General features: G+C 34.0%; 2 protein-coding genes across 6 annotated transcripts in view; one reads left to right on the top strand and one right to left on the bottom strand.

The window, feature by feature from the left end:
• LOC128855546 (uncharacterized) overlaps window positions 1-6,316 on the bottom strand; it is a 28,743-nt gene extending 22,427 nt beyond the window's left edge. Inside the window, exons 1-2 of one of the 5 annotated variants that reach the window (XM_054090536.1) lie at window positions 5,235-5,371; window positions 5,078-5,172 (exon numbers count right to left, since the gene is read on the bottom strand). The gene's annotated coding sequence lies outside the window, so the exon portion shown is untranslated. Of the gene's footprint in view, window positions 1-1,956; window positions 2,729-3,334; window positions 3,609-5,077; window positions 5,173-5,234; window positions 5,372-5,875; window positions 5,966-6,213 lie in introns of those variants that run through there. The other 4 variants (XM_054090532.1, XM_054090534.1, XM_054090533.1 and 1 more) reach the window with 4 other exon arrangements.
• A 1,337-nt stretch (window positions 6,317-7,653) lies between these two features.
• On the top strand, window positions 7,654-14,250 carry LOC128855547 (uncharacterized). Its single transcript, XM_054090537.1, has 3 exons — window positions 7,654-8,085; window positions 11,484-12,173; window positions 12,241-14,250. The coding sequence occupies exons 1-3, from the start codon at window positions 8,064-8,066 to the stop codon at window positions 12,882-12,884; spliced, it is 1,356 nt and encodes a 451-aa protein (XP_053946512.1). The 5' UTR covers window positions 7,654-8,063; the 3' UTR covers window positions 12,885-14,250.
• Window positions 14,251-14,717: the final 467 nt, after the last annotated feature.

Genomic DNA, 14,717 nt, shown 5'->3' on the forward strand with positions numbered 1-14,717 from the left:
ATATGATCTATACTACATTATATCAATTATATATGTATATAATTGACGCGTCCTCCCTTTTTGGGTGTTTCACCGAGCTCCTCCACCTATTTGTGATGTGCGTCTTGATGTTGTCCCACAAATGGAGGGACCTACAGTTTCAAGCCGATTCCGAACGGCATATTTTTTTTCGAGGAGCTTTTTCATGGCAGAAATAAACTCGGAGGTTTGCCATTGCCTGCCGAGGGGCGACCGCTATTAGAAAAAACGTTTTCTTTATTTTTTATCTTTTACCGAGATTCGAACCTACGTTCTCTCTGAATTCCGAATGATAGTCACGCATCAACCCATCCGGCTACGGCGGTGGAATACCATAGTTCCTTGAGTTCTATAAATCCATCTTATTTTCGAATGTTTCCTTCCCGATTCGCTTCTTTAAATCTCCCAACGGTTTTCAGGGGTTTAGTTCGGATGACTAGATCGGCCAATACAAAACTTTAACATTATTTTGTAAAAACCATTCATTTAGGAGTTTTTTGCGTCATTTTTTTGTAAAAAAAAGCCACCGAAGTGGCATATCCTCCTCATCATATGGTAGCATAACTCCCCGAGTATGTCCTTGTAAATAAATTTGTTGGTGTTGTAGCAGCAAAAACATTCTCCATACATGTACGGGGGAGCTGCTGGAGTGACAGTCCTTGGCCGGATATAAAATAAATCCGGTCGCTGCAGTAAAATAAAATCGGCTGTCGGAGGAACGAAATAAATTAGCAAATACTAACATAATAATGAATTTGTCTATTTTATTGGTCATGAGGTGAATATGTCCTACATATCAGAACTGACATTTTGGCAATTAGTATATCCACATCAATTTATTTCTGTTTCATCGCTCCAAAGTATGGGATACCATTTTTTCGTACTCTCTCCGCACCAACTTTTGCTTTTCCTTAAATTTGCTTGTTTCAACAGGGGAACTTTATGAGTTATTCTGCCTGGTAGGTTCAAGTTATACAATCAACGCTTGACAGTTCCCGCTGATACTACACTGCTGATTTCAGCTGCAATGGCCCTTGATAACTTATATGGATCCCTATTAGCAAGAGCCACAATTAAATCATCACTAGTTTAAGTCGTTTCCTTTTTCCACCCCGTCTTTCTGTGGATTCTTTAGGCTTAAGAGCATTTATAACAACATTTTTCGACTGTCTCAGCGATAAATTTGTAAGCTTTGTTTTTTTGGAAGATTAACAACACTGCTCCGCTCCTGTAATGCTACCCTTCAATAGGGAAATGCTACCCACGACCCATCTTTGAAAAAAAATTGATTTTAACTATTAGTTATAAGTTTCACTTAATTAGTTAAATTGCAGGAATTATCCACAAAGTACCTATTTTAGTGGGCAAAATTACACTTTATGAAAATAACCGAATCTCTGTAAAATTTTCAAAATAATTTCAAAAATAGCTCTAAATTTTGTCCAAACGGCACATGGAAATCGATAGATGAAGAAGGCAGCGTACCTATTTTAATGACCATAGGTGTATTTATGTACATACAAATAAGTAGTGAGTTGCAATACAAAGCACTTATATTCACAGATACTTCATTCCATATATGAGAGTGCCTCTAAGCTGGTTTTTAAATAAAATAGGTAGAATAGCAGCGAAGGAATAAAATCGTCATAAAGCAACAAAGTTTTAAATATACATATAATGGGAAAACATTAAAGAGCAAATAGAACTTTATAATTAACTGACGTAGAAGCACCTGAAATATATGTGCATATGTATGTGCATCGAAGAAGTTTTTACCTATAAGTTATGTGGCTTACAAAAGAACTAAGTACACGCCTTTAAAGCAGCATAAGTACAATGGACGAAGACAAAGCAACTAACTACAAGTGATTGGCATGAATGATAATAACACTAAAAGCAACAGCACAGCAGAACACATAATGGTGTTGTTCAACTCACGTTGCCTCCGACTGACTAACTTGTTGTTTAGTCGACTGGGTGACTATTAGATTGCTCACAAAACATCATTAAATCTTGCTTTAATGATCATCATCATAATCTTTTTTATATTGTTGTCTTTGGCGGATTGCAGCTGCTAGAGCGGAATTAGCAGATGTATGTATGTATGTATAGAAATATGTTAACATCAATTGCCATTGTGATCACATGTTCATGCATCGAAAGAATGGAAACCTCGATAAAGCTTGTTTATGCAAGCATATCGTAAAGGAGTACTTGCAGACTCAGTACATTCAAAGAAAATATTCATATTAAGAGATGCTGAAAAAGTTATCGTTATTCGTACTAAATACAAGTGTTGTCAAATTTAAATACCGACAACATAACACGTCTTTAAACTCGTGTTTTCAATATCGTGTATTTATGATTGTTATTGCACTTCATATTAAACAGCATGGGAAACTGTGCATGTCCAGGTAAGATCATTTTACTTCCAGTAAAAGTACACACAAATGCTATTCAGGTACGTAGAATGAAATTGGCATGCCCGTTTTTTTATTTTCTTTATGTCTTTTCTCCGACTCCATCCTCATTCTCCGTCTACATTCGAAGGCGATTCTTCTTTATTCAGAAACTTGTTTTCTTTCACTGCCATATCAGATACGCTAACGTTAAGTTAGGTGTACCGATGGAAAATTCACAAAATAATTCTAATATTTCTCTTGGCACTGAATTTCCTTTGGATAAGTATAACAAATTTACCAACAAATCCAAACTAATTCAAATTTTTTTTTTTTCAATTCTCACGTTTAGCGCTTGTTATTCTGTGTTGCCAAATGTCCATTTATTTTTCTATTCTTCAGTCCATTGACATCGCGGAGCCGAATAAACGTATTACTTGAAAATATCAACAGCAGCAGCAAAAGTAGCTGCGAATCAACAGAAATCCGTTAAAACCACTTTACAATTTCGTCTTTGGAACTTGTATATATGTGTACACTTCACTGCCGTCCACATTTCCTGTTCCATGATTCGTATTCATCAAGCATAGCGGCAAAGGCCATAATAGTGGCCGCGGTCATTATCATTATGTTGATCATCGCCTTTTCTTAATTCTACTGTTTGCATTTCCTTGTAGTTTTTTTATTTTATCTTTTGTTTTTACCAGCGGCGTCGCCCTTTTTTGTTTTCATTTGGCCCTTGTTTGCAGCTGTGTCGTCTGGCAGGTTTCAGATCCTCTCACGTCACTAACATTCTCACTCTCGCATAGGTTAGGCGTTCATTTTAGTAACTCATATCCCTCACACTTTTTTCTTTAGTTATCCCTTATAACCTATGAAAATTTTTCCAACAATTTTGTTTTCAATCAAGTATTCACCTTTTAATTTTATTCACTTTATATTTCACATATTTTGTATTTAAGCATGATTATTTAAAGCAAAAACCTTTTTTCTTTTAATATGGTAAACTGAACAAAGTTAAAAAACTCGAACCGCACTAACAGACTACACAGGAAACGTCAAACTTCTTCATGTACACTGTCGTTGTTCACATCGCAGTTATCGACGTCAAAGGCAAATGGTATTTGCTTCGCTCTTTCTACCCCAGCCAAAACAAACGCGCGGGTGAGGCAAACCATTCCCCTTCTTCAAGCACATCCAACATCGCTGAATGCAGAGAGCGACAGAAGAAACTAACACTCCCAAAGCGAATGATTGCAGTGTTGCATTTTTGCGTTAGGTGACGCAAAGTAATATTGCCTATAGAATGTATAGATTGTATAGAAATTTTGTGAAATTCGAACTACTTTTAAAATAACCATTTCTCGCTCGCGGGTCATACGTATACCCAAAGTGTATTTAATAAAGTTGAATTTAATTTGGCCGTGCTATTATAAGAAGTATACTATGTCAAATTAAAAAAAAATTGTGATTAATTACAATTAATTTGTTTATATCTTTTGACATTTAGTACCATACAAATAAGTGGCATTGAATGATCAAACTAGTATTAAGACGCTCGCGGACTGCAGAAGGTTTTACAGTAAAATTTTTAATATCAGATATGTAGTTGACAGTTTACAGTAAATTTTTTAATATCAAAAATGTAGTTGACAGTTTGCCACTGCCTATCGAGGGGCAAACGCAATTTGAAATAAACTTCATACACTTCGGTATAAACTTCATATACTTTAGCAAAAGTTTCTAAAAACACGGTTTTATTAAGAATAATATAATAAATTCTTAAAACGACAGTTTACAGTAAATTTTTTAATATCAAAAATGTAGTTGACAGTTTGCCACTGCCTATCGAGGGGCAAACGCAATTTGAAATAAACTTCATACACTTCGGTATAAACTTCATATACTTTAGCAAAAGTTTCTAAAAACACGGTTTTATAAAGAATAATATAATAAATTCTTAAAACGATGATTGGGCTTTTTTTTAGAAAATTTGCTTTAATAAGTGTTTTTATAAAAAACTAGCTTGACTTTTCATTTTTGTATACCATAAACCAATCATTGGCTTTGCCATTCAATGTACCGGTATTTTTCTTATAAAAAGTAATTGTTGAACGTATCCTATTCCAATGACTCTATTTATAGTGAAATATGGATTCATTACATGTTCTATATAAATCATAAATCGCAATTATTTAATTAGATTTCTTTTGGCAATTCAGTACATTAACTACAACTCGAATTTGCAGAACACGCAACACTATTTTTGATCTTCTTTCTGGTCAGTGACTTCTGTACTCATAAACAACACCTAGAAATGTTTTCCCTCCCAATTCTTTCCATATATGCAAATGAAAAGAGAAGCCATCAAATGAAAAGGTGAGAAATGCCAGGCACACATTGCCATTCATTTCGTTGTTGCTTTTCACTGCGTCATTCGTTTACAACAGTGAAATAACTTCAGCAACGCAAAGATATCAAGTAAAAAGACCAATAACCATACGATTGAATTGTCATTAAAGCTTTCAGGTCAATTCATTTTCCGCCGATGACTAATGAAACAGTGGAGAAGCAAGCCTGGGGGTTCTCTCCAGTTTCGTAGAAATGTTCATACATACATATGTATATAAATATATAATACATCTTTGAACAAGTATTACCCAACAAGAAAGTCGCACTCCTTGTAAGCCGGTAATCAAAACCCTGGAAACAATGGTATCGCACATATGTTTTATGTTCTGCTTCCAAATCATAACTGCGAATTAAATGATAATTATATATTGTGTTGACATGCAACATGAAATAATAGAATATTACTCGCGAATAATTGCACTACCCCCACAAATGTTCAATATAACACACAACACAAATTAATCACGTAGGCAGTCAAATCATAATCGCTCAATTTTATCCCGTTAAATTATTCCCCCGCCACCCAATCCGCGAAGAAAATTTAACAACCTTCAACCAACAGTACTCCATCGAAAGATAAATACATCGCCAAAACCGCTCCTTATTTTTATCTCGCGCATTCTCCTACAACACCGCACACCCTTACTCTATATTATTCAGATGGCTGGATATACAAAATTTACGGTAGTTCTGACAGCGTATACTCTACTGTCATGGGAACGACTGGGTATGGGTATGACCCATAGGCAGCTTCAGTCAATACCCCTGAGTGTTCGGGGAAAATAAAGAAGAAATTAACTCCGTGCTGAATTCAATGCAAACCCACCAGCGACCTAACTTTGTCATATAAACATTCCTCCGATTCAAGTCGACACTGAAATCGCGTCGCAATAAACTAAAACCCTCCACTTGCCTGTTTTATTGTATGTTTATAAGTATGTACTTTTGTACGTTGTTCATTATCCAAACAAGCTGTTCGCCATAGCAAATTTTTTCTCCACGCTCTCTTTTATGAGCATTTTCTGGCATTCGTTTGCTTTGCTTACCCGATACATACACAACTTATAGATCTCCCCTCATTCCACACACAATTATACAATCAGTGGCGAAGCGGCACTAAATGTGCTCAAATTTAAACACAAATACACATCGTGACTCGTATCCGCACGCTCAGAAACGAATAAAATGAACCTCGACCAATTACGCCAGCAGTAACAGAAGTCGACCTGGGAATTTTTTTCTTTTTTTTGTACTTTGGTTTTTTCCTTTCTCGTTTTCACTTTGTACTTTGCAGTTGGACTTTTAAAGCCTAATTTCAGAGCAAAATTCACAGCTAACCAAACTTGAGTTAAATATATCTCAAGAAAATTACTTGAATTATCACCTTTATGTATTTCGAACAATTTGAATCTATTTTAATGCGATTTTTCAACGAAAAATTTTTCTTTTACGAACAGCAGTTGAGAGATGACAACACGCAACTAAAATGGCGGACGTTTCTCCATTCGGTGTTCATCCGTCTTCATTTGTGTTAGCTTCAGCGCATTGTACATGTGTTTGTGTTTGTGTTGATAGCCGAGTGAATGCTCTGCAAACAAATTATTCGGAGAGGTGATGATTGTATACATACAATGTGTTTTTAATTCTGAGTAGGCACAACGATGATGCCACAGAGGTAATTTAAAAAATCCTTTCTATGAAATTAAATTAAAATGCCCATATTACTGTAAAATTAAGACTTTCCAAAGACTCAAATATAATCTCACTTACGTTCTGGTTATTTTTATTCACAATCCGACAACCAAAACTCAAAACACAATAAGACAAAACGAACATCAGCATGCAATCAATGTCATATCGGGGATCCTTTCTGGCAGAAGGACCTTCGTTAATGAAATATCTTAACAATTGGCAGTACTTCGGATAAGTAAAATAGATTTCTTGTGTCTGACCGATACAAGATGGAGGGGTGGAGAGGTTGTGTATTTTACATTAAATAAAATTGAAAACCAGTAATACATCCAAAAATTTGTTTGCGCCCCCATGTTTTTAATCTCCTTCGCTTTTAAAGTATGAATGTATATAGGAACGGTACGGTATACGGACGCAAAGAGGCCACATCTCTAATAATTCGGGCATGGCTGTTCTACATTGTTGATTCTCCATAAACTACCGTTAGCATTTTCAACACTCTCGCACGTGGTATTTTGTTATGAACAACTTTACAGCGATTTTTTTCTCAATTAAGCTCGACATAACGAAAACTCGGACATTTTGCACTCATAATTGATATGTAAACAACTATCCCAAAAAGAAAATGTGTTTTTTTTTTGATAATGTACATATATGAAAGCATTTTAATTTTGTTAGGTTTCAATATGTGATTTGCTGCTGATAATATATGAAAAGGGAGAAAATCAAACTCGTTGATGAGAAATGTCTTTGTCAGAGTTGTGTACAAAACAAGTCACATTAAACAGTAAACAGGTAGCAGCAGTAGGGTTGCAATTTTGACTTTTTTCTATTTATTTGATCTCTAAATTGCCAATTTTTGTAAAGTTATCCTAAACGGTCAATCTTTGCTTATAGGTTTTGATATCATAGGCACGAACAAAATACATTGCCCTTGTAGTTTTTGCTCTGCTCTGTTTAATGTGTGTTAATGCAACAGATATTTAAAGAAGGTATACAAAATATGTACTCTACTAACGCACGTAGGTGTCGCTGCTGTATGTCCAAATTTTAGCAATGTTCCCCACCTTTGTAGTTTTGTCGTTGACAGGAACGCATGTGCTTAGTATTAAATGAACACTTGTGTTGAATTAATTTGTTTAAAGCCGATTACAATTAAAATATGTTTTTAAGTTAGCTTTTATTCAGATAAAGCAGGAATTATTTAAAATTGTTAAATTGTACTTGTGCGCTTTTTCAATAGATCTGATTGGCAAACTACACTTTCAACGCAGTACTATCTTTGTATACAATTCGCGCATACTCCACTTTTACCGCTCCATTGCAATGTAAAAGCAACAGCAAAGGCAATTTAGTAGTCTTGGGGTGTTCTTCTTCAAGGCAGGTTTTATTATTAGTAAAATGGCGATAGCATTCAATTCGTTAAGAACTACAGCAGACAATTCGTGTGTTATTGATAAAGTGAATGAGTAAAATTCGAATAATTTACAAAGTGCAAAGTGAATAAACAATTTTTAATTGTGATTTGGAATCAAAATAAAAATGGAAAGTCTCGTTAAAAAAGGTAAAAATTGTATCTCCTAGATAAACAATTAAATCCACTTCTGCATTTAACCAAACGACAGAAGACGACTAGCTATTTCAGTTTTTTCTACTTGTCTTTACTGCGTTTGTCAATTGGGGCTGGCAGACGGTGTAGCTTTGTCGAATTGTTGCAAGCGTGTGGTAGCGCAGATATTTATTTTTGGCGCAAGGGTTTCGTGGTCGGGCAATTTAAAACGTACGAAATAAACGCCAGTAACATATTTTATGTTTATGAAGTCTGGATTTATACAAGTTATATTTCGTGTATAAGTAAAGAATACGCCCAGTTTTGCTTGAAAAAACCGATAATGATGTTGGATTGAACTTTTTATGCTGATTATAACAATACTAAAAGTTGTATGCCCTAATTGAAAATGGAATATATAACTAAAATTTAACGGCCGCCGTAGCCGAATGGGTTGATGCGTGGCTACCATTTGGAATTCACAGAGAGGTCGTTGGTTCGAATCTCGGTGAAAGCAAAATTTATAAAAACATTTTTTTTAATAGCGGTCGCCCCTCGGCAAGCAATGGCAAACCTCCGAGTGTATTCCTGCCATGAAAAAGCTCCTCATAAAAATATTTGCCGTTCGGAGTCGGCTTGAAACTGTAGGTCCCTCCATTTATGGAACAACATCAAAACACACACCACAAATAGGAGGAGTGTACGCGCCAATTATTTATTTTTATTTTTTTATTTTTTAACATCAATATGACGCGTTTCAAAAATGTCAATATCTCGAAAACTATGAAACCATTGATCGTAAATCATATGCTCATTTTGATTTCAAGTTCTTGCTGGCAAAATTTCCCTTGCTGTCAAAATTGCGCTCTCTCCTTGCAAGTTTTTTGCGTAAACGGGATTTTCTTATAATTTGTACAAGTTTTTTGCTTCGCGAACAATCATACTGCTAATTTTTGTTTTTGGAAAATTGACTACTAACCTTTAACTTTGGAGTGAAATTTTTTAACGGATATGTACGGGTGGTAGTAAATTTGGCACCATTTTCTTTCTTTTAATTAAATAGACGTTTCTGTTTATAATGGCACACATTTTTCTAATTCTCTGACAAGTTGATGTAGAAAAAATGAGAGTGTGTAATTTACTACCACGTCGTAATATAAAGGTTAATAATAAAAAAATTAAAAATATATTAAAAATATAATATAATTACGATTGTGTATATATTGGGTGCAATAATAGCTTAGCCGTAGTTGGACTGACGAGGGTTAATTCTACGCTGTGCGGTCGAAAGCAAAATTAACAAGGGCATGTGGTATTTCAAATGAAAGTGAATTGATAATAATTTTTTATGAAATTATATTTACATAATTTTAATGAGGCACATTTTCGAAAAAAAAAATTATCAACTATATTCGTAAAAAATTTATGATTTAAAAAACTCTCACAAAAACTTAATAGGTATTTATTGTACATTCAAAGGAGTTCTAAATTACCTTTTCCATTTTCGAGTAAAATTTACTTTTTACCTTCGATATCTCCTATATTTTTAATTATTATTATTTTAATCAGTATAAAAACCTCTATCGAACTTTTTTTTTTTTTCTTTGTACCAAAACGGTGCGTATTTGTTCCATTCTTCGTATTGTAATAAAAATTATATACCTACTAAATATTATATATGTACATATATGTTCCCCCAACTCTGTTTTTAAAATTTAGATATGCGCGCAAAAAACATTGTGTACAAAAATATATGCGACAACTGGTAAATTTGACGATATGTTCCACAACTTGAAAAAATAGTGCGAGATAAAAAAATTTCCCAAAAAACCGTGCAAAAGAAGAAATATGGAATAAAATCCATATTACATAAGTATTTATAAAACAAAATCTATTAATTTTTATTAAAAAAAAGCAAAAATTAAAATTAATGTACATACAGTGAAAATTCTATCCATAAGTAAAAACATATAAAAATTCAAATTTAAATTAGCATAAAAAATCAATTTTGCAACTATTCATCGCTACCTGAGATAACAAACGTGCACGTTTATTACGAACTAGACCAAAAATGCTGTCATTAGGAGATATACATATGTATGTCAGATATGTTCAGCCCATCTGTCGGGTTTTATTCGAATTATTAACGGCTTCTGTTAGTTTTTCCTTGTAATAAAGTCTGTTATTACAGACTGTTTTTTTCTCGAGTTGTTTATACAAGGGGGCGCAAAATTAATCACCCTAGCTGAAAATGTATAATATTTTGTAAATGGTGCGCCGCCATTCATATTTGACACTTCTGAACCATACAGCTGCAGTATACAAACAGACAAGCAATGGAGCGCATAGAGGTCAAATAAAGATTTCCCTCACTCAAAATATTTTTTTTGTATTCAGTGAAAAAATGATTACAAAAAAAAAATGATGATTCATTTTGTGCCACCTTGTACAATACTTGTTATCCAACTACACGCAACCTAAAGATTGTGTTGAAATTTTAATGCACAGTTGGACTTGGGTAGTTCTAAAATGCACCTATTGCTCTTATTTTACATGAAAAATGTTTCTTAATAAGACATCCTTTTAGGAATTATGTTTTGTTTTGAAAAACAAAGAAAAAATTTGGTTTATTTTATTTGATTGCTAGTGAACCTTGTTATTTAAAATTCGTTTAAAAAAATACCGTGTAAAAAGAGAGTTAGGTGTATATACAAATAATTGGCATGCACACCCCTTGTTAGGCAATTGGCCCAGAACCTCCTCCAATGTATGGTGTGTGTTTTTATGTTGTTCCACAAATATGGGGGCATACAAAATGTTTTTTATGAGGAACAATACCGAATCGTAGTCACGCATAAACCCATTCAACTGCAACTGTCGCTAATTATGTATAATATATTGCTCTAAATAAAAATCTAAATTTGTGCCTGTATTGTATTAAAGTATTAAAAACCAGCACAAATTTTTTTTGCTTTTTGTTTTTTTAATTAATTACTAGAGCAGCATTTCTTGTTCTTTAAATGGTGTTTTCAGCTGTCTTTACAAGTATGTTGTTGTAGCAGTTAAACATTCCCCATGTATGTATAGGGAATACCATTGGAGTGGCACCCCTTGGCGGGATTTGAATCCGCGTTATTCCGGTAATGTTGACCTGACTGAAAGCATAAACATATGATACATATGAGTAATTGCTCAACTCTTAAGTTTTCCTTGGAACTGATAAGCAAATGCAGTTCTTAAATTTAATTATTCTATTACAAGTTTATTAAAATAGGTTAACTTTAAATTTGAGAATATCTTAGAAAATTTTAGTGGTATATTTTAAAAATTGTAGCACTCGAATTTTTGGTTTATTTAATCTTAAGAACTTAATTTTGTTCTTTTCGCTCTTTCTATGTTACTATGTACGACAGTTCAAGAGAACCAGATAAAATCAGAAAATGTGAGAGATGTCGAGGTGTTTGCTACCGGCGGGAATGATATTCCTTTTGCACCTAATAAACAAAGTTCTGAGCAGCAGCAACAGCCACAAAAGACAAAACGTAAACACCGTCGTGGCAAACCAAAACCGAAAAATGCAAATAAACCGTACAAAAAGTCGAATTGGAAATTTCAGGTACCACGACCGAATTTCAATGGTGGTTGCGGAGGAGGCGGTGGCGGTGGTGGTGGCATGAATAATAGGAATGGAGCACGCCCCAAAATACTCCGATCACGGTCACTGGTGCCATACAATACGAATAAGTTCCTCATGGAAGAACATTTGGCTGATGTGCCCAGCGCGCTGCTCACACCCTCTGGTCGTACACGCGATTCCAGCTTCTCTGTTGATTCAGAGGATAATTACTTCTTCTCTTTGCCAGAAGATGAGGAGGAATTTCTCACAAAGGAATTTGCCAATGTATATGAGAAGGCGCGGGTTGAACGGTTGGAAAATTTAACTAAGCAACAACTTATAGAGGAGTGTCTACAAATTGAAGATCGATATTCATCCGACCAGGGACGTCAACAGCAAATGAATGTGCAGCGTATTAGCTCGGAGTTCATGACGAAGATACGAATTTTAGAGGAAAAAGTGCGCGAACTGTCTCGTGAAAATTACAGTAAGAATTTTTCTGTTGTTTTTCGCTGCCTGTATTTACTTACCTGCGTATATTTTGTTTCTTTTAGATTTACGTTGCCAATTAATGCGTTCAGCGGCCATGGCTGCGGCTGCTGCAGCAGCTGCCTCACCTCCCTCTGCTGCCCCGCCCATTGGTGCTGCCTGCGAGCCTATGCCCATGGACTCTTCTAGTGTGGATAGTGAAAGTGACAGCTCCAGCTCATCCTCATCATCATCTTCGTCGAATCGAAGCGCTGCTGGCCTACGTCACAATAATGCACGACAACGACGTCAGCGTCGAAGCTGCTCTTCACATAGTTCCCTAAATGATTATCATGCTTTTAATGAGAACGATCAAATGGAAAGTGACGAAGAAAATGATGTGGACGTAGGAGCCGATATTAATAGAGATGCGAATGCTAGTGGTGAACATAAATCCGACGTAGTATTGCCAGAATTTAACTGCGAAGGTCGTCAGTCCTTTGTGTCGAATTCCTATGACATACGCGATTCTAGTGCAAATGATGGGAGCCTGGTTGACGATGCGGCAATGGAGGATGAGTTTCCCTTATTTTCCCCTATTCTGAGTGGCATGGGTTCTTCGCCACCACTACATGTGACAACGAGAATTAATTTAGAAGCAACCACGGATAAGAAAATTTTGAGAGAAGCCGATGCTGATGCCGATGTCGATGAGCCAAATCGCAACTGAATACAGGATTGCATTGTATCCTGCAATTTATATATTTAATATAATTTTTTTTATTTATTTCTAATTTACTACTCTTATGAGATGTTCTTTAATTTTGTTACAAATTTAAAACTTATTATCTATGCGCAGTGAATCTCCTGTTAAAGGAGCTACAAACATAAAACTAAAGTGACACAAAAAGTGTACAAAACAATGTTTTCCTATGAATCCTTAATAAGTAACGTTAACGAGGCGAATAATTGTTCTCAAAAAGTGTTCGCCGGGGTACAAATGCATAATTCGAGTGGTTATTATAATACGATTAATTTGTTTTAGGCCGGATACTTAATTATCGCGTTTGTTAACAAAACTGGTATATGCAAAAAATTAAAAAAATTACCGTTTTTATACAGCCGGCAAATTATGACCTATTTTTACTTCAATAAATATTGATTACATGTTTTCCTATATTCAAATTGGGAGCAATTATTAGGGTCTCTAACATTAAACTACACTCAATGGTGTTAGCGTTATTGGATATCTGAATTTATGAGAAAAGTTCACGCTTATGAATTTCTTTAACCACTCCTCTGCATTTTTAGTTTTAGAAAATGCATTTATATTTTAAATTACGAATTTTGAATGTCTTGGGTCCACATTTACATTATAGACATACGCAACTACTATTTTTTTTTAATATATGGCACATTTTTAATACTTTGTGGGCATTAATAAAATAAAAGAACACACATTACTATCCTTATACACACATCAAATCACATCAGCAGATCTTTTTTAATCAAATAATTATTTTAGTTTTTCTAAACCACCTTCACATAACAGTTTTGGTAAATATAACAGTATATAAAAAGTATGAAAAGAAAAATACCAAACTTGTGATATTTTCATGTGCAACTTTTAATAAAAAAATTGAGAAAAACCAAACATTTTTGGCATATAAAAATTGAAAAATGAGAAAAGATACAAAAATTCGGAACAATATATTTCGCTATTCGCAGATAACTTAAACTCTTAATTTCTATGTTCTCATTTAGTTCATTTAACAACTTTAAATAATATTAAGACATGACTCTTAATTGTGTAATATACATTTGATATACAGGATTGTGAATATAGTGATTGGTTGAGAATTATGTAAATAGAACGTGCTTTAATACTGTCGCTGTGTTCTCAATTGTGACCATCTTATGTATTTTTAGACACCATTTCGTGAAAATGTTCTTTTTTTTTGTTTTTTTTTTTTCTTGATAAGAATTTATTTATAAATACATATGTATGTATGTATAATCCATACACCCAAATAAAAAAGAATTATAATTAAAAAATTAATACAAGTACATAAATACATATGCATATAGTTTGTAGAAACTTATTTTTCAAAGTGAATAAATAATACATACAATAAATTGTTTGAAATGGCTTGAAATGAATTATGGTGACACTACGAGTATGTGACAATGATAAAAAAGGCTAAACAATTGATTGCTGAGTAAACAAGTAAATTGTTCTCAATTTTCTTTTTAGGAATTTTGCCAATGGATTTTGGTATACGACGAAATAATCCAGACTTTTCTATCCACTTATGTATGCGAGTATATATATGCGGTGAATAACGTTTTTAATAATAGATTTCTATATACCTAGATTATCTACTTTTTCGAGCTAACTCCCAATCCGTAATTAAAATGCGAGATTTCCCATACAAAATTTCTCTCCCAAAAACTGAGATTATAAAATAATCCTAGATAATAATCATACTTTTTGACATACAACCCTGTGTTATCGATAATTATTATTACGAATGCAAGGAGAAGCATCAAAATAAAAACTAAA

Source organism: Anastrepha ludens, chromosome 2 (assembly GCF_028408465.1).
Source record: "Anastrepha ludens isolate Willacy chromosome 2, idAnaLude1.1, whole genome shotgun sequence".
Lineage (NCBI taxonomy): Eukaryota > Metazoa > Arthropoda > Insecta > Diptera > Tephritidae > Anastrepha > Anastrepha ludens.

Coding starts and splice junctions, on each gene's coding strand:
- LOC128855547 (XM_054090537.1), top strand. CDS start 8,064: ATGGAAAGTCTCGTTAAAAAAG. Junction 8,086..11,483: donor GGAAAGTCTCGTTAAAAAAG/GTAAAAATTGTA, acceptor TATGTACGACAG/TTCAAGAGAACCAGATAAAA. Junction 12,174..12,240: donor ACTGTCTCGTGAAAATTACA/GTAAGAATTTTT, acceptor TGTTTCTTTTAG/ATTTACGTTGCCAATTAATG.